This window comes from Spodoptera frugiperda, chromosome 23, assembly GCF_023101765.2.
Source record: "Spodoptera frugiperda isolate SF20-4 chromosome 23, AGI-APGP_CSIRO_Sfru_2.0, whole genome shotgun sequence".
Classification (NCBI taxonomy): domain Eukaryota; kingdom Metazoa; phylum Arthropoda; class Insecta; order Lepidoptera; family Noctuidae; genus Spodoptera; species Spodoptera frugiperda.
The window spans coordinates 11,170,995-11,191,678 of record NC_064234.1 but is presented as its reverse complement, the minus strand read 5'-3'; the positions used below and the strand labels follow the sequence as shown (position 1 = coordinate 11,191,678).

Genomic DNA, 20,684 nt, shown 5'->3' with positions numbered 1-20,684 from the left:
TTAATAAAGAAATGCACTCCTTTCTATCCCTACAGGTATAAAGATGTGGTAATATATTTAGGGTCGTTTCATATCTGAAGCAAAATACGTCGAGCATATTTTCGGTCGCATAAACGTATCATCGTTTGGGTGTGAACGGTCAAGTGTGTTTCTATACATTTAGGTATCTGTTCTGGCATTACGCGACCGATAATACGCATATTCTCTGAGATATGAAGCGACCCGTTAAACGTACGGAAATAAAACAAAAAAACATCATGCAGTAAATACTTTTATTTTTAAAAACCTCTTATTATCATCATAACTCTTCGTAATCATTGTTTTGAACGTGAAATTATGTAACTCTGCTTATTACAGCTATTATCCATCATTATTGTCTTCCAGGATAACACCTGACTCTGTTTAATTATTATCCGTATTCAATTATCGTATCTGATATGGCGTAACGTATTGGAGGAAAAGAAAACCGGAGTTCTCATTTACATTATGGAAGACGATACAAACGTTCTACTCCATTTTGTCTAATAAATCCTTAAAATTACAATTATCTAAATATAAATAATTAAACGTATTCATAAAAACAATAATAATGACAGCGATATTTATCTAATTTCTAACGACTTGGCGCGCCAACTGCCGCCATCTTATTTTAAACGTCATAAAAAGGCGCGAAATCCCATAGATAATAATTATTGAGCTGCCATCTTTAATTACTACAGTATTATTAAATATTCAAAATAAAACCTTAAACAACTTGAAATAATTTTGTTAATTAACTAAATACTATCAGTATTTTTATTATATTGTTCAAATAAACAAAATATATACATAGCTTCTCTCTGATAAATAAATATATTTGAATTTTTTTCAATCTGTTGAAATTATTAAATTACCTAGATTTTCACTAATAGTTAACGCGATATAATAAACTTTAATAATTTCCTTGGGAAACAAACATATTATATCACTTCAATACATTTCTAAGATATGAATAGTTTTTTTTTAAGATTTTATTTACATCGCTTTTTATTCAATTAGGGGTATATACCATTATTTCTGATGTTTCTACAATATTAAAATTCTTCGAATGATTTTTTTAATAGGAATATTATTTAATATAATTTCTCCGTTATTTTATAAAGCTTCTGATAAAGATTTTTTTTATTGTTAGTTTTAATGTCATCTGTTGGGCGGCAAACGCAACAAGAATGCCTACTCGACACTGGCAGTATAGTCGACAACTTCGTATTGGAGACTTGGTTGCCATCAAGGAAAAAAAAAACAAGAATGCCAAAATAATAGAATACATTGAAGACATATCCATTAATCTATAACATTTTGCTAATTTTCGTTAATTGAACATGAATATTCTTATAAAAATGGCAGTTTCATATCACGTATACGAATTTAGAGTAACGTTTAGAATACAAAGGGCTTAATACGAGTTTGTTTTACGTTTAACGAGATCGAAACGCGACCGCATTCGGCGCTTTGATTGGTTCGTTCATTGGAGCAGGCCAATCGAGTTTCTATATCGTTCATCGTGAAACAAACTTGTACTAAGCCCTCATGTCAACGTTTATTCGATTCCTTCAATCAATAAATTATTAGAAATTATTGCCGCGAATTTATTTAACACGATCTTCGCTACAAAAATGATACACGAACATGATTATTATAATTTTAAATTTAATATTTCTACTTAACTACTTTTATACACGCACATATTTAAACAACCTTGGTTTAAAATAGAGCTGTCTATAAAATATTGCAACATTCTTATTAATAAAAGGAAATTAAAATACCTAATTCATAATAATTCATTGGCAACATCCCGTTTGTCCAAATAAATCAATTTCACTATCGATTAAACTTAAAGACAGCTCTATTTTATTTATTTCTCTAACACCAAGCGTTGTATAATCAATTTAGTGTTCGTGTATCATTTTTGCATTAGACTCCAATATACCTAAATAACGATTTAACAAACCTTGATTAAGAGACACTACAAATATTTACAAAATGCCAATCGATAAATGAAATCAAAATTGTGCTTCGTTCGATCGGTCATCTTACAATTGCTTGTGCGTTTGTCTGCATACTAAAACCACTATAACTTGACACTTAACACATGCCAAATTTATCATACACCATAGAATCACTAGTTCCCGATTTTACCGCGAGTCAAGTTATACTGGTTTTCAAATGTTATTCACAACAATTTATCTTATTTTTTTTTCAATTGAACACATAAGTGGTAACCTTGCATTCTTGATACTTTCTGTGGTCGGAAACAATCGTCGTACGTACTTAGGTCACGCAATGAGCAAAATAATAATATGGAAGGAAGATAAATTATTAATGTATCCGTAAAACAGGTTTAATTACTGAGGGAAATAAATAGATATCATTATTACAAATGTAAAAGAAAAATGAAGTGTTAATAGAGTAGTATACATAAAGAAATATTGCATAAAGCCAAAAGTATTGAAGTCAGTTGCATCAATACAATCAAAATACAGAATTAGGAAATCAACATAAACTTGTATTTTTATAATAACTATCGTGAGACATACTAAATTAACTAAAAAAATCACGATTTACTCACGTACATTAATGGAAAAAGCTCTACTAGTTTCGAGTCACAGAGGGACTCTTCATCATGAGCAGCGTGCGCAGGCTGCGCGACGTTGCCGCGTCTGGCATCGAAACTAGTAGAGCTTTTCTCCATTAAAGTACGTGAGTAAATTGGTGATTTTTTAGTTAATAAAATTGTATTTTCTTAAATTCAACAGTAGCCAATAAAATAATATCTAAATCTATTCATCTTTCCAATAATTCATCACCTGTAACTGTTTCATTAACCATCTTATTTATATCAACGACCCAACTCCAAGTTTGGCCAAGCCTTGGCCACCGATCGACAGCACTTGGTCCAAAATTTATATTCGCACTAACATTATCTACTTTATTTATTTATAATCACATTTATTTACATTAGTATCCTCATAGACATCAGTGACATTATTTTCGTACAACTTTCTATGAGTAACAATTTTGTCTTCACATAATTTCAATTCAAATTCATTATGCTATACCCTCAATCAACCAACAATTGACCCACTACTTAGAGGAATCGGTCAAATATATTTTACTACGTGGCTACCTTTAGAGGTGGTTGTCCACCATTTCGAAAATTTTATCATTATAATAGTTAAGTATTGTTTGGACTCTGCGCGGGAAAGCGGTCACACAGTGGTGACGCGATCTATTTCCACGTATCGCACAGAGTCCTCGCTTGGTCAGCAAATCACTTCTTTTTCGTCGAAGATGGCCGTGTCTGAGGACAGGCTCTTGAGCCGCTGCTGCAGCGCCGACCGACGCCGCCGGCAGGAACGGGCTGCCGTTATCTGAAATGGCAAATAAAGAGTTTTTGTTAACCATGGATATCACAAATGAGGTTAAACTTATCAGAAATGTTTATATACTTTGTGTTATGTACTTGTATATTTGATAAAGTAAAGTACTAAATTGAGTAAGTGTGTACTTCTGGCTCTGAAATCATCTACATAAATTGACGAATAATAGCAACACATATTAAGTCAACTGATAACACCGATCAAGGCTTTTAAGAGCTTTAACTCTTTGTCTGTCGGTAGATAAGTATCGGAGGCAGATAATGCTTCTTCTATTAAAGCATATAAGCATTTTTACCGTGCAGACACTTAAGGATTAAAGAATTAAATTCAAATTTTAAAGTAATACAGATTTAACTTACCACAGCAAAAGCAGCAAGTAAAGTTAGCGCTAAAAACATGAGTGCATAATGCGCTGGTACTCGCAGAAGAGCGGAGCAGTGGGCGAGCCGCTCGTCCTCCCCCCGGGGGCAGTGGGGGATGCCGTCGCACCACAGGGCCGCTGCAATGCATGCGTCCAGAGACGCACACCTGTACTCACATTCACCAGACAGCGCGAACACGCCACCATGGGAACTTGCGTGTCTGTAAAAGTGATGTATGAATATAAAAGCTGTTGTTAAAAACCCCAATATGTTAATGTAATAGAATTCAAATAATAAATGAGGAAAATCGATATAATTGTTTTCGGAGAACGCTTTTAAATGTCCACTAAGTTTGCAACACATTTGATTATCTCTTATTGAAAGTGAACCTTAGCCTACGTTATCGGTTTACAATAAGGTGGGCCTTAAGTTTTATCGTTACTTATGAAAAATAGCAGTAATAAATGTTATTTTAATTTGGTGAACGACTTTTTTAACTTGCTTAACTACAACAACACACAAGGTCCGGAGCTGCGGACAACGTAACAGGTTACCGGGGCTCCGGCTCAAAACAGGAGAAGGAACAGGGTGGTTTTTAGTCAGTAAGAGTCTGACACTCCCTCTCGCCTCGCCCAAGGCTGAAAAAGTCATTGGATGACTAAAACAAGGTCAAATTATAGTTATAGTTAAGACATACCTTCTAGAAAGTTCCAACCACGTAACATAATAGGAAGCAGGTTCTACAGCAATGAGTTCTACACTCAGTGATCTTGGCCAGTCCAAGTCGAAATGATCGGAGGCAGAAGGAGAAGCAAATACGTGTCGGGCAAGAGGATCCACTTCTCTGGACCAACCATCGGAGAAAACTTCCACCATGTCTTCCATCTGAAAATAGTAGTAAACGAATATATTAAAATTATTCCCTAATCTTGAAATGAAAAGATCTCCGGTTCCCCTGAATAAAATCCTAACCTCCAAAAGGCTGGCTACGCACTTGTAATACCTATGGTGTTTTGGTTGTCCATCGGCGCTTGTCCATTTGGCGGTGGCGATTGCTTACCATTAGGTGACCCGTCTGCTCGTTTACCGGCTTATACCACAAAAAATCATTTTGTTGTCTGTTGACTTTCAGTTCCAGTATCATCAAAAATTGTTTCGTTTATGTTATGGAGCCTCTATGTGTGTGATAATAGGATTGTAACTTTTTGAACACAACTTATGTATAATTAGAAAATAGGTATTAAAATGTAACATATCCGCATCTTGGCCCACCAACAAAAGACATTATGTTACGCTATTTGAAACGGAGGTCGACTCAACGAAGTCGTTCTATAAAGTTTGAATCTTTTGTATGGACTATTTTTTTAAACTATAAGTTCATAAACAAAATTTACCTGTTCTTCAGGAGGTTCTGGACAAATGAAAGTAGGTGCAAGACCTCCAGTATAAACTGCTATTCGGTTTGGAGTTCTGCAAAGGTGTCTCATGTCTGGAGCCACAGTGATATTGTTTAGAAGAGTGAAGTTATCTAATTCTGGTTCCCTGATGATGCTTCCTCGGATTTGGAGGTAGAGATACCGGCCTGGAGAAGGATCGATTAGCCAAGGACGACGTTCGCAGCGTTCCTGGAAGAAAAATATAAACTTGATAATTTTACCCAAAAATTTCACCAATTTTTGGATTTAACTGTGTCAAAAATAATGTGAAATGGTAACATAATCGAGAGTAAAAATAAGTCTTCAAGTCGATGTAACTTTTTTCCAGTTTCTTTATTTAACATAAAATGATTAAGGTCCTTTGAAGCACGATAGGCCTTAAAAGGCCACAAGGCTGGAGAGGGTTTTCATACATTTTTGGGCGTTATCCTATCAAATCTGCAATCTAAAGTGCAAAGAACACCAGCCAGTATTAAGGTACGGTTATTTTATGTTAAAATGCTTACCGATTCAGACATCGGATTTGAAGAAGCAAGTCTCATTTCTCCACTAGCACCATAAACGCGATGAGAAGTTTCACAGCCAGCTTCCAATCGTACGAATTCTACAGAAGCTTCGAATCCAAAGGATCTGAAGTCATCTGAAGCAGTCATGTTCACCACGTCGAATCTTAGCTCAGCAACAGTCGAGAGAGAAGTGAATTCATAATCACCAACGTCACTGGAAAATAGAATAAATTTTGTTTTAAATTCTGTCTTCTTTGTTTGAATGAACAGTACATACTGTTTCATCCCCGAGACTAGCATTATTGTAAATATATATCGACAGTTGAACAGCTAATTCATATTATAAGATATTAATTTATATATTTACATATTCGGAAACACCGAATGATTTATACTATAACTCAATATCGCCTCTTAATCACGCTTCTGGTGTTTCAAGTGTCCATGGGCGGAGGCGATTGTTTACTATGAGGTTATCCGTGTGCTCGTTTACCGGCTTATGCCGTAAAAAAAACGCAAAATATGTCTCTTAGCCTCTCAATCGTTGATAACTTTTTCAATTATCCCAGGTTCAGCATTGTTTCCGGCATTTAATCTCCTTTATCTTTTGACTGCCAAAAGAAAACTGTTGAAAACAAATCCTCTGCTAACGTCGGTCACCGGTAACCAAAAAACAGTACGGTACATCAAACAAATGAATTGATGTTATTAGTTACCTGCATAAACAGTCTCTAGGTATTCTGGAACCAGCGTCTCTCCAGGGTTTGTCGAAGATCCTGACGGCTGCAGTAATGTCCCCAGCACAGCGGTACCATGGTGAGTGGGCTGAATGCACAGACCGGCACAGTCGACCTCCACTCCTTATACCCCACACTCGAACTCTTATTACTTCACCAGGATTTGCTTCGAAGCGGTATGTGCAACTGAAATTATAATTAGTGGGAAATTAGTGAATGTTGCTTAAAAGTAATTAAGTAAGAGCTAAACAATAGTAATTAACCAATTTGACTGCACAGTTGGTGCGGTGGCTGGGTAACCGGCTGCCGCGCTACATGTAACGGGCTTGATTCCCGCTCGGAGCATCTCTTTGTGTGATCCGTAAATTGCTGTTGCGGGTCTGGGTGTCATGTGTATGTGAACTTGTATGTTTGTACGCACCCATGACATAGAAAATACTATACACACACATACACTTAAAAAAACCCATACAAAATTCTATCTATGTATTATTTAGCCGAAAAGTACCACACTACAAGCACATGTTTATGATGACAAATATATTGATTAATTTTTAACTATCCGCATTGGTGATTTGAACAAAATCTGTTAAATTGCTTATCTCTAATTAATTCTAGTGCATACCTAATATTTCTATTTCCTCCTCTCCCGTACAGAAACACATCTCTTGGCGATGAAAACGTTATCGGTGGATCAGGTGGTGCTTCTGGGAATGAACGTGAAGCAAATCGTCTGGAACAAGACCCTCGACCCCAAGGCTCTCCATCTTGATGTAAATCCACAAACTCATAAAGCGCTTTGAAGTAAACTGGTCTGAAATTAAAACGAACAAATATTTAGCACAAATAAAAAAAAATGTCATAAGTCTAAAAAAAACTTTTCTCTATTAGTATTATAAGTATTTATATCCCATAAAATAGGGAGTGAGCATATTGCCATATACTGAGTGCAACTAAGAAATTTTAGAATTTATAACCAAAAAAAGCCCATTAATGCTTTGCCTGAACCGGGAATTGAACCCAAAACTCCTTGCCAAATAGGCAGTCAGCACAAAATATCCTAAAGGAAATGCAAGAATACTAGAATAGTAAACAGCAGCAGTAAACTCTCAACCCCAAAGAATCACAATTTCACAAAATTGTCACAGAACTTAAGAATACATGTTGTACAATTCCAAGACTTCCTCGTACCTTGTTAGACATTTACTAAGCACTATACAATTCTACGCTACCAATGGAATATTTACAGACATCAGACTACCGTATCATTTGCATTTTACATCCGAACTTACTTCAATGCGGTCCCCTGCGTCAATTTTAGCTCCAGTGTCAATGAGTCCCCCTTTGAAAGAAAACTTTCTGTTTTTGCACAGGCCCTGGATCTTCGTAACAACGCGTGTTCACATGTCCTTGGGGCACGCTCCCGACAGAACCTTGCGACTAAGGTAGCATTTGTTGGAGGTCGACCCACTATCACTGATTGAGGGGAGGTCGCCCGAGACATCTGCACTGACCTCTCTTTGTCGCTACAAGGAAAAAAAGTTTAGAAAGGTTAATACCGACATATACTTACATAGCAAGTAAATTACATAAGTTAAACTAAATATGAAAATTTTCCAAACATTATTTTCAATTGAAATTTTCAATGAACTGGTGCTAGCATGAAAAATGACTCACCAAAATATATCGCTGCAACCGGGCGATATTCTCATCGGACCATCCCATATATTCAAATGACTCCCACAGTACTCGTCCTCGGGCAAGTTAGGATTTAAAGCGTTTGTCACATAAAATTTCAATACTGAAAACCACACTCTGAAACGTGGAGCTGAAAACGAGGGCCTTCTGTAAATTATGTTGCGACCCGAGGGGCCAGAGGTGTCTATTCCTTGCATGTGGTAAAGGCATGTGGTATTCGGAGGCAAGGAATGTTGCGGGTGCTCCAAAACCCCTCGGCCAGTCCCTCTAATCCAAAACTCGCAGGCCCTTTTGTTCTTCGCGTACGTCGGCGACTGTTGATCCACAAACCTGACCTAAAATTGATTAATTATGTGATAACTGCGACAGACATGGCTTACAGTCCTTTATTATAATGGAAGGTATAATTAGAAGGAATTCATTGTTTGAGGATACCAAGTTGGATATTGTTTGGGGAAGTAAAATACAATCGCTTTATATTGACAGTGTGATTGAGTTTAAACCTTTTTCGGATTCTATTTCAGTCTGCATTAGGATTGAAACATTGGTGAGCTAACAACGCCTACCAAATATAAAAGGGTCATCAAAAAAGTAATAAAAAAGAGTTATATAGAAAAGTGAAAGATTGGGGTCGTCCTAATTTTATAAGTTAGAACAATGTGGGTTGGTGTAGAGTTCGCTCGGTTCATTATTGTGACCGTCCGTGCAAGCCTACGTTACTAATTACACTTTGGCAGGGGCCCAAGTAAACCTCTAGGGCACTACTTGATTTATTATTGTTCACTGAAAACGAAACACTTTAAATAACACTCTACGATGATATATTAGTCCATTAACCTAGTTTTAGGATCATATGTGGAGCGATTAGTTTAAATCTCGTAATTGTTGGAAAGCTCCGAAATCATACCGTTTATGGCAGACGGAAAAAATAAATTAAACACTTCTTTCATCTTCACTGCATATAATGCCTAATTCACTTTTTTCTAATAGAATAAAAATATTAAGGGAAAATGAAATAATAAGGAAAAAATAGTTTCCAATTTCCATAATCTGTTACACAGGGTGCGGTTATCATGAAAAAGTTCCAACCGTTCCTGTAATTCCAATTTGGCCGGTGTCCAAATATGAACTGGTTTTTTTTGGGAAACTCGTATTAAAAGTGGAAAATGGACCCATTAGCGAGAAGGGTGAATACTCCTTTGAGTTTCTAAATTAGGAACAAAATGAGGGATGTATGTGATTTAGTAATGAGGTACTACGTAACACTGGGGATTGTGTGGTTCATTGAAATAGATTGTTGCTGTAATTACCTACCGCATTTAGAACTGTTTATTGTGTAGGTAATGACATCAACGATTAAGCAAATGGCTATGTGTGTGACGGGAGATTTATTGGTGATACAAAATATAACAAAACTTTAAAACTATGTCAGGATGGTAACAACTAGAATATATAAAATCTCACCTCCACTTCCAACTGGAATCCATGAAGAGATTGTGACGTTACTGGTTGTAAAAACGTTCCGAAAGGTGAAGTCGTAAATTCCACTAACAATTCAGGACCACTCGATATCGCCTCGGGCACGGATACACCTCCTCCACAAAATCTCAATATGACTGGATCTCTTGTTGTATAGCCATCGTAAACCGTTACATAGTCTTGAACTTCGTCACATTGTTGCCAAAATTTCAGCTCCCGTCCATTATTACCCCGTTCTTGTTGCGCTGCGTACAAAGCCTTCTGGCTCCTAATGGAAACTAGTTGGCCGTTCGGCTGTTTAACAACAATTAGGGCGTGCTTTCCTTGAGGCACTTCATGCTGTCGTACCGCATAGTAACAAGTCAAGTTTCTAGGGTACACACCGGGAAAATTTGGTGACTGTAACCTACAATTTTTACGATCACAGTCGCTGAATATCCGTGAGCAATAAGTTCCAGAAATCAAATCCCCGAGGTAATACTCGGGAGTTTTTGTCGTCTTGGCTACAGTCGTATCCTCGCCGCGTGATATGTTTACGGGATAAGGCATTGGTCTCAGTTTGAAAAAAGGCCGTTCTGAAATGAGATACTGTTATTAGATGGAGACATTGATCTTGGAATTTTATTATGTAAGACATAAGGGAAGGTTGTGAAATTCTGTTATGTTTTATGAGCAATTCCCTTTGTTGTTCATTTACATATTTGGTTTACAGATTATCTCAATAAGCGCTGGTTTAGATAAAGGACATTTATATGATGGTACAATACAATATTCGTTGATTACATAAGCTATCAGTAAAGCTGATCAAACATTTTTATCAGGCTCTTTTGTGTCCACTTGTAAATGTATTCCGTCCAAATAAATGCCTATGATCAACATTTCGCAAACTATCTTTAGCAACAGAATACAAAGCTGGCCGTTTGTCAGAATCAAAATGATTTACGTACCCGAAGGAGGGGTTCCTCCGTATCGGACGGTGGCATATTCCCTTCTCAAAACCTTATAAGCCATTCTGAAGTCGAAATTATAGTTGTTCTGTTCTTTCGATAAGTGCAAGAGTCTGATGATGAGGGTGATGGATTTTGTTTCGCTGTAGTAGATGGAAGGGCCCCAGGAGGTTCCACACCATGAGCCTCCGACTTGTGGTCTGCTGGCTTCTTGGATCTGCATGTAGCCGTCTGGACAGCCATCTTCTGTGAAGGATGTGAAGCGGCCAAGAGTGAAGCTATCGAAGAGGACCTGGAAAGATGAGATAGTTTTGTTAAGTTTTTGTAGTAGACATACAATAAAGAACAATCTCAATGTTTTCTCAAAGTAATTTACGAGTTTTAGAGAAGGTGCATAATTTTGTTGACTAAATTCCTTTTATTTCTGAAATTGCATTGCTAAATAATTGAAATCCATTAACATGAACCTAGTCTAAACAAGTCCTCAGCTAACTGAGAGTTCTAGTAATTTGCACTCCGCTTTATATGGACCAATTTGAATTAAAGAGCATTTCCTAAACTTCAATACTACTCCTGATGTCGAAGTTAAACGTCAAGTAATGGATTCTATTATTCCAACGTTGACGTGGTTCGTGTGGTTCTAGTTTTGGTCCTTAAACCAATACTGGAACTTAGTCTGATGGCTTTTTAATTTAAGTATTTAATTCAGGGTTATAGGTTTTGAATTAATAAGGATATTTGATTGTATTTAGTAAGATATTTATGATGACAAAGGAGTCAGTAATGACTTACTTTAAAATTACGTTACGTTTGTTTTTAGCTTTTAGATTGTGTTTACTAAAGCCAAAGCCAAGATACACATAGTGCTGGTTTTAAAATAAATATAAACACTACACTAAATGGATCATATCACCGTTCGCTAATACTTCCTACAAAACTCATTCGAAATTATTGAACTGAACACTGAATACTCAATGTGTTGATAGGAACCTATTTTTATCGAATACCCAATTTTTTATAAATTATTTACCTATTTTTATCATTAACATTTTATAAGATGATGAGTGTACGAATTTCACGAACCATACCATATTACAGTTTATTCAACATTGGCGTCGAAAAGCTGAGATTGGAAAAGTAATGGAATTGCATTTCACACGAGTCTCATTTCCCTTACCTATAATGTCGGTTGGATTGACATGTATGTTTGTATGTATGTACGTCTTTATTGCTTTTCATATCATTTTTATCGCACAATTCTCAACCCAATCATTCACGATGGTCCCTTAGCAAATCAGAAACGCTTTTCTTAAATAAAGTGTTATTTTTGCAAGTAAAATATTGTATTTGTTACATTTGAAAGAATGTTTTGTCTGTCAGAGGGTTCAAATATAAGGGTCGTGTCGTATTGTTTGATTATCTCATTGCCTATTATCATTTCTTATATTTTATATATGTAATTAATTATAGGTATTGTTTTATCACTGTCAACTCATGAAACTATTAGTTTTGATTTGTTCAAAAACCTACTTCATTTGCACATTATCAGGCTATTAGTGGCCTCTGCTGACCAAAGGCACAGAGAAGGTTTGAGCATTAATCACAACGCTTGCTCAATGCGGGTTGGCGATTTCAAACTTATGACTAGAAATTACAAGCCCAGTTTTCTTCACGATTTGTCGCATCCTCATGCATGAGGACTCAAACCTACGGGCCACCACTTCATTTACATTTATAAAAACGAACTATGATGTCTCTAGTTTTACATAATTGCATTTCAATAAAAGAAAGGTTACTACCATAAATCTGCTAAGCATTTCTCTAGTCAACCAACAAATAAATAGATGACGTCAGAAAATGCAAAACATCCATGAATTATGATTCACTTTTATTCAACAGAAGTGGGCCAACTGAATGGGACTTAGTAACGCGGAAACGTAAATTGCGGTTGCAAATTGCATCTGTGTATCTGCGGGATAAAGTGTCGATAAGGCTTTACCTCCATTGAGAATTTATGCTTCGTTGCAACAAAGAAATTTCAGATTTTATTTCGTTGAACTACAATCCGGACATTATTGTTCTCTGGCCTTTTTATTGGGGGTGTTTTGTAGACTTATTTTCTAGGTAATTTTTCTGTTTTCAATACTATAATAATTTTAATTCAATTTTATGGGTTTATAGAATCTCTATAGAAACACATTTTCTGCTATTCGTGAGAAGATTACCGATGTCAAAGTCAAAGCATTTATTTCAATTACATCTAAATTAGGCACTTTTGTAACGTCAAATTTAATTGTCCGTCAGTCTGTCTGTCAGTGAAGCTGGTTGCTGGCTGACTGGTGCTCGTTCCAAATCTATATTACCTTAATTGAAAATTCAGTGAAATAACAAGTATTATTAATATTGAATACTTTAAATGCACGAAAGACAAAATCATCACCCTAAATAACAATGCAAATAATCTCAAAGGTATCACTATCAACAAAATGGAATCTGGGTACAAAATGAAATAGGAATCGACGGCGGGAAGTCGAAATGTGAAAGACATGTCCCTTCATATTCGTTCCTCTCAAGCAGAAAATACAATTTTGCACAGCTAGGGATGTTCTCGCGGGTCTTTGATGAAATTTAAATGTGCTCCTGCCGTCGGAAACGCGTTGTGGCGTTTCAATTTATGTTCCGAGAATGTGCGAAGAAAAAAATTATATTAGTGTCTAGACGCGGACGGATTTAAAACTGAGTTGGATTTTAACAATATGGCGCCTACTCTAGTTTACTTTTAATTAAGATTAGAGGTGCAGTTTTCTGTGGACTCACACACGTTTATTTTTTACGCAAGGGATTATTTTATAGTTTTATTTACCTAGCGTACTGTTGACGAAATGAAAAGTATACTGCAGTGGTCTACCTGTATGAAAAACATTACTTCAGTAGAAATTAAAAACCATTTACATTTAAAGTCCAAATTAATTATAGTTCTACTAGTTTCCCTTGAATTAAGAGTCCCTCTGTGACTCCAAACTAGCAGAGCTTTTCTCCATTATTATACGTTGGTAAACCGTGATTTTTAATTAATTTAGTATGTCTCACGAGAGTTATTATAAAGATGCTAGTCCATTTTATTATATTTATTGTTAGAACAAGTATAAATCCAAAGTGTAGGTAGATGTGGGCACCAAAATTGTAGAATTCTTTTCAAAACAAACAGATTCTACATTTCCTTATTCATTGTATGTCTTTTTCGAATATAAAATAAAATATTTAAAACATTTCGCTTCCACAATTTTTATTTTATTCAAATGCATAAGGATTCACTCTGCATTCCGCATTCACGACAATTCTGAAGATTTTCAATTTAGTCATGTATTGTTACGCTAATATTAAAGTGCTCAAATTCTTGTGCTTCAAGTCTGCATTCTTCACGTCAGAAAGTCTAAATTTATATCTACGTATTTTGTATAATTTAAATTGCGTCTTTTCAGTAGTATTTCGGATAAATATTTAATTATCTTGTGGATTTTCTATCCATGTTTATTCGCGTGTAAACTTTATAATATATGCGATGTAGGACTAAATAAGTCATCCGTTAATTTGCTTGTCGATAGTCTATGTGCGACTTCTGTCATTTGTTAAAGGTATCTAGCACTAGGTAGATATCCTCGATTTTATGAATGAATGAATATTCACATTCTGACAGTTAAAAAATCCAGAATGAAATGAAAACTTTGAACCAAATCTCCAACACTAAATCGGTGATAAACTCACCTTTACCAATACGATTTATCATGAAACACAATATGACTCACACATATGGCACAATGGCAAAACACACAACACAAGCGCAGTGGAGCCAGAAAGTAATTACCATTGCTAGCCACATCCAGAATTCATATTGAATAGTCCGATTGTTTTAAAGCATCGAAATTGGTTACCGATTCTCCTCTGGGAATATTGCTGGTTGAAAGCTGAAGAGTAGTGTGAAGAACCGGTTATATTTGAAAGGGAGAAAATTGGTAACAAATTGTAGGTTTTTGTTTGGTATTTTTGTTAGATGGTGTCAGAGTTTTGTGAAAACTCTTGTATTGTGTTTGCATTTTTAATTTTTGTGTAGAAAAATTTGAGATTAGCATGTAGGTAGAAATCTGACTAGTGTACAACTAAGCTTTTCTTGCCAATTATTATAATGATAGAAAAATGGTAATATATGATAAGTATGTCTAAATATGTTCGTCTACAAGGGTTCTAAAGAGTCACAGCCATGCTATATGGAGAAATTTTAAACAGAATTCTTTTAAGGGTATCTAATTTGAACCAAAGCTGCGGACTGCCTAGCGGGTTACCGGAGCTTGCAAAAGCAGAAGTCGGAACGGGGTTTTGAGTCAATAAGAGACTGACATTCCATTTCACGTCGCCCAAGGTAGGAGAAGATGGATGAAAGGTACTTAATTGATAAAAACCTAATGAATACAATTTAAATTGTTTTTGAAAACCAAATACATGTAGCATTACTTGTATAGCTAGAATTCTCTATATCAGTTACCTCCATTGGAACTGCAGACAAGATATTCAAACTTCTACCATCTCCAACTTCGACCAAGTTGAACTGTACTGCGCTTTAATCATTACTTATTCGTCCACACTACTGAATAGAAATTTGAGAGGTACAACTTGTGATACCTGTGTTCATGTACGTTCTTACATTAGTTAAGTTTTAGTTACCAGTCTGTGAGAGTCAGGTAAGACATAGTTTTGATGTGTGCTGAAAATAGATGTGTTGAGTATTTACATTAAAATTAAGGAGAAATTACCTAAATGGGTGTCATCCTCGTTATTATCCTGAATTTATTCACTGCTGGGAAAATTATTTGTTACTAGCTTTTGCCCGCCACTTCGTTCGCGTGGAATAGTGACTTCCGGCAAATTTTTGGTTTTAACCATATAGTTCCCATAGCTATAGGCTGATGATGATGATGATGATGATGATTGATGAGTTCCGATCTCGCGGGATCTTTTGAGATGTGGAAGATATTCCAGGGAACTCTTCAAAAATCAACATAATGAGCTCTGCGTTTGAATTTAATAGATGTATAGTTGTTGGAAATCGGGTTTTAGGAAGATTGGGAAGGGGGTTAATCGGGCCTCCAGTACCTCGCTTTGATTCACGTCGTTTTACTGTGTGGCCGTGGTATCCACTCCGGTCGAGCCGGCTCATTCGTGCCAAAGCATGGCTCTCCCACACTTAGATTAGATATAATTATTTATTATTAAAGTTAAGGAAAAATAATCAAAATGTATAGCATCTTCGCCATTCTCAACCTGAATTTGTTCACTGCTGGGCAAATACTTCATTGTAGAAGAGAGAGGCTTGTCCCAATCTCCGTGTTTGGCAGACGACTAAACTGTTTCAATGGCACTAATCAATGGAATAAGTACCATTTGTTAATATTTTCAGCATTTTGAGAATACCTTTTCGAGGAAAAAGAAGTTTAATTGCTTCAAAAGATGAACCGAGCAAAAGTTTCTCTAAAACAAAATCCCCAAAACTAAGCCAGCTGCCACCATACCGTTTAAGCAACAAAGAATGTTCGACGTGATTCTTTAATTTGACATAACTTTTTTATTTATGAACCGATTGACATGAAACAAACACTTTAAATTTAAGCATCCCACAATAATTCGTGAAAACCGCATCCAACTCCAGTTTCGAGATTAGCGCGCACAGACGAACAGACAAACAGACAAACAGACGACAAACAGACAAACAGACAAAAAAAAGTTAATCACATTTTTGGGTTCGACATCGACATAACAATAACCCCTGCTATTTTTTTTATTTTTATTTTCAATGTACAGACAGCACTTTTCTACGGTTGTTTGCAATTGTGGTTTTCCAGTTTCGGTCCTAGTAATAAAATATTAAACACGTTTAAAATTTAAACTGTACATAGTGTCAAAGTGCTCTCGGTGCAGTGTTTGCAAACAGCGCCATCTGTTGAGCGTTAAGCACTTCACGTGAATTATTTACCGAGTGCTGTAACCCCCGTATTACTAGTAAGCGCCGCACTTAATTTACATTTTGCATTCTATTTTAATTTTATTGTTTTATAATGGAAATGAGTTGAAATTTTCTGTTACAATTTTTCGGAAAATGAACGCATTGAAAGCCGTGGTGGTCACTGGTGACCGAAATTAGTGGAGGATTTGCCTCCTACAATTTTCGATTGGCAGTCAAAGACTTAATGTTTATTTTTCTTTCATAGTATCCTATTTTTCAGTTCAATGAATACTCTTAAAAGAATTTCTAAGCAGTTTAACATTGTGATAAGGAAATTAAGGATAAATACTCCAAAATACAAAGTGAGCACAATTATTCAAGATGTTTTACAAACTTACCAAAAATGTACAAGTCTTTAAACAAAAAATACAACGAACTCCACTATTTAGACTAGAATCTATTATTTAATTAATTCTGCACTATATCTGCCTGAAAATACGTGTTATTTTACCTAAAATATGATAATGTTTAATATTCCTGGCTCCTTGCTATTTTAACGTTCGCTGGGGAACTGAAGTGTTAAGAGTAAATTACGTGCAATGGCGCCAACCGCTTCAACTAAATATGTACCTTGGGTTCTAGAGTAAATAATGCTCAAATTACTACTGTAGATATATCTTCTAGGTTCTTTTATTAATTTGGTAGTGATGAGGATTTAAAAGTAAAGACAACAGAATATTAACTATGAATAAAACGTTTTTTTTAAGAGAATCGCCTTCTATTTTCTTTACCGGATCCTTTCGTTTTTAAATCAGGTAATATCCCTAAATCATTTGTTAAAGTTTGAAAAATACAATGCCAAAAATCACATCAAAATTCCTTCATCCAAACGCGAAATAATCGCACACAAACATACATCCTTTTTAATGCGGTTAAAAACTAAAGGTAAGTCAAGCATTGAAAAAATCTGTGCACCTGAACAAAGTTTACAAGCATTAAGTCACTCTTAAGAATTCTCTTATGGTGCTACAATGTCTAGGTGCCTAAATAAAAGCTGGCAATATTAGCTTTGTCAGTTGTCTTTTAAAAAATGATCTTCACTGATTACTAAAATATAATTTACTCACAAATTTTTACTTCCAAAAATATTGTAGCCTTATACTATTTTCAAAGTATTGAGATGCAGAATTTAGCATTGCAAAATTATAGTACTCGTAGTTTGTGGTATCTACAAAGGCTCTACAAAATATGATTTGATGATTTGAATTTTGCAGATCTACAAAATATGCAAAATTCTTTCGATTCAACCTGCTTAATAAAATATTAATTTGCCTAACAGAAACTATTCTGTTATCAGCAAATACTATCAATTTTCTAAGAAATATTTTTTTAACCAGCACATTTTTTTAAAAATCATACTAAATGCCTGCCTACTTAGGGAGGTCCCTAACCAACTTCCAAAAATCACTCTAGCCTTCTTTCTTGCCACAGATGTTACGGTTGCACTATTCTGTAAAGTATTTCGATTCAGGATTCTAGTAGAGTATCTTCAGAAGAAGCTTTTCTCTAAAATCCTTTCGGTTTATTTGTTTCTCCACAAGTAAGAACACGAGGCGTTCCACAGACTTGCATTTTGTATTTGCGTATCTCACTTCGGCAAGGACAAAGACGGCGTTTGACCTCGGGTAGGGTTGGGAAGTTTTAGTGAAGATTGAATTTTCTTAAAAGTTAATATTTGTTGGTAAATTGCAATTAATTGAATACAGAAATATTTTAAGGCTATGTTGGTAGGTTTAATTGCCATACGTGTGGTTCGATAAAATTTAATTTGATAGTTATACCTTCGTACAACTTAAGTACTACTTTTATCATTACCAATGGCATTAAAAATAAGTATATGTATATTGATTGTTGTTAAATTAATATAGTAAGATAATATGATGTAGGGCCCACCCTTACATGGGTCCCCAGACTTATATAAGTTTGTACACTAGCAGAAGTAGTATCACTGAATTACTTAAAATAGTGAGCCTACCATTTTTATGGTATAAACCGGTAAACGAGCAAACGGATCACCTGATGGTAAGCAATCGCCGCCGCCCATGGACATTTGAAACCCCAAAGGCGTTACAAGCGCGTTGAAACTATTACTAAAACTAAAATGTTTATTATTTTAGTTATTTTTCTATAGAAAACAGATTTCAATCGCCAAATCGCTTTGGCTAGTAACAAGATTACCATGGACGAGTGGACGAACAAAGTTAAATCCTTTTTTATTGTCAACCCTACGCGTTTCAGCTATGAGATTTGTTTGCGGGGACACCCACAGCTCCAGCTTTGTTTGACTTGTGCCTCGTTGAAACGCTTTTTTCCACCAGCTATCTTACTCTTTTATTTCCAAGCACTTTTTTCTTTTAACAGTTTTGTTCAAAAGTGTATCGCTAAAGGCTTTGAGTGTTGTGGTAGAAAAAGTTTCGAGTATCTAACGAGTTTAAGCCGCAAGTTGGTTGCAGTTTAGTGTGGAACACGTTTTGTCCAGAAACAGGCGAGCACATTAAACATTGCTTAGTCGGTGCTGGTTTTGCATAGTTTTAGTTTTAGTTTGCAGAATTTTGCTACGAGTTCATCGAAATATAAAATTCATATTAAACTTTAGTAATTAGAAAACTTCATTTGTGCGTTGAATAGTGTACCAGTTATTAAAATATTTTAGGGAATAAAGGATTTATGTACCTACATACAAGTATGTAAGTAGAACGGTTAGTTCCTACGTGATTTTTACACAATCTCAAAAGCAATTTGATTGCTACTAAGATAATCCAGATAGTGACAAACAAAATTTCTTCTTACATGCGTAATGTAATAATTTCATCTCAGATATATTGTTCCCAAAGGTGGCGCATAACTCGGAAAGATAAGTATCAGGCTCCACTCTTCAGGGATTCGCTTCAAAGATTTACGATTCCTTATCCATGCAGTGGGTCCTAAAAATGTGCGATTTATGACTGACTGTCAGTATTCCCCGGTATGAGTTGAATTGGATTTATTATACGAACTAGTTTCAACTCGTAATTTCAGCACAGTGTGTGCGAAATGATTTTTTCATCCGTTTTATGTTCTTTATGTCTTTTTAGTCCTTTATAGTGCTGGGGCTCTAAAATTTTATTATGAACGTAATTGGTTTTATCTTCTTTGATATTTTTATGTGTACTTTTAGTGATGTTTTATGATTTTGCTTATGTTTTCATTTCAAGTTTATTACGAGACTCACGATCTAGTCTCGAATGTACTCGTGGTGTCAAATGATCCTTTTTATTACTTCGGCAATAGTTTCAATATAAATACCTCAAGCTCCATCTTCCACAGCTTGAAAAACGAGCTGTCTGTTATCTGTTAACATTATTACATGGACACCAAGCGCCCATAAGTTACCCGTCGCATCGTATAGTTTACATATTCTCACCTTTTCCACCTCAATTCGAAGCATGAACCAACCACATTTCCCATTCAACGCCACCCTTAGAAACCAGTCACGCAGCACTTACATTTTTCTTTCATCGCGCTAGTAAAATATGCGTGTACAGTAAGCCAGTACTGGCGCGTGTAAACCGACACTAGTACACTTATATAGAGCTGTGATGACTTGTTCACATACTCGCATTCCATGAAGTGCTATGCTTTGTTTACGTTTTATTATTTTGCGAGTTTGCGCCTCACATGTTAATAAAGGGGAATGTACGAGCCAGAAATAATTAAAATAAAAACTGGAATGTCTGACTTTAAATGTCTGGGAATGAAAATGTTATTTTCCAAGTTAGGGCATGTCATCAGGCCGCGGCCGCCACGCCGTACCGTATGTTATGCGGGATATTTTATGTGAAACGTGAAAAATTGTTTTCGTTGCTTTTGTAACGGGACTTGGTAATCTTTGTGGTTGTGTTTTCTTTATTATAATTACTTGGTTTTTGGGTTTTCATACATGTTTAACGCTTGAGAGTATGATTGTTGTTTTTGAGCGAATCTACGAGTAACTAATTATCTTTAGTTGTAAAATTTAAATAATTCACTTTTCTTCAAACTCGTTTATAAGTATTAAAATCTTGTT

The 20,684-nt window shown here is 35.5% G+C and overlaps 1 protein-coding gene across 1 annotated transcript in view; it reads right to left on the bottom strand.

The window, feature by feature from the left end:
- Nucleotides 1-255: 255 nt before the first annotated feature.
- Nucleotides 256-20,684, bottom strand: part of LOC118266770 (uncharacterized) — a 150,568-nt gene continuing 130,139 nt past the window's right edge. The window contains exons 4-14 of the mRNA XM_035580309.2: nt 10,585-10,876; nt 9,623-10,212; nt 8,138-8,493; nt 7,753-7,986; nt 7,086-7,274; nt 6,440-6,646; nt 5,724-5,937; nt 5,176-5,406; nt 4,479-4,666; nt 3,779-4,001; nt 256-3,410 (exon numbers count right to left, since the gene is read on the bottom strand). Of these exons, the coding sequence (XP_035436202.1) occupies nt 3,303-3,410; nt 3,779-4,001; nt 4,479-4,666; nt 5,176-5,406; nt 5,724-5,937; nt 6,440-6,646; nt 7,086-7,274; nt 7,753-7,986; nt 8,138-8,493; nt 9,623-10,212; nt 10,585-10,876 (2,832 nt within the window). The 3' untranslated portion in view covers nt 256-3,302. The remainder of the gene's footprint in view (nt 3,411-3,778; nt 4,002-4,478; nt 4,667-5,175; nt 5,407-5,723; nt 5,938-6,439; nt 6,647-7,085; nt 7,275-7,752; nt 7,987-8,137; nt 8,494-9,622; nt 10,213-10,584; nt 10,877-20,684) is intronic.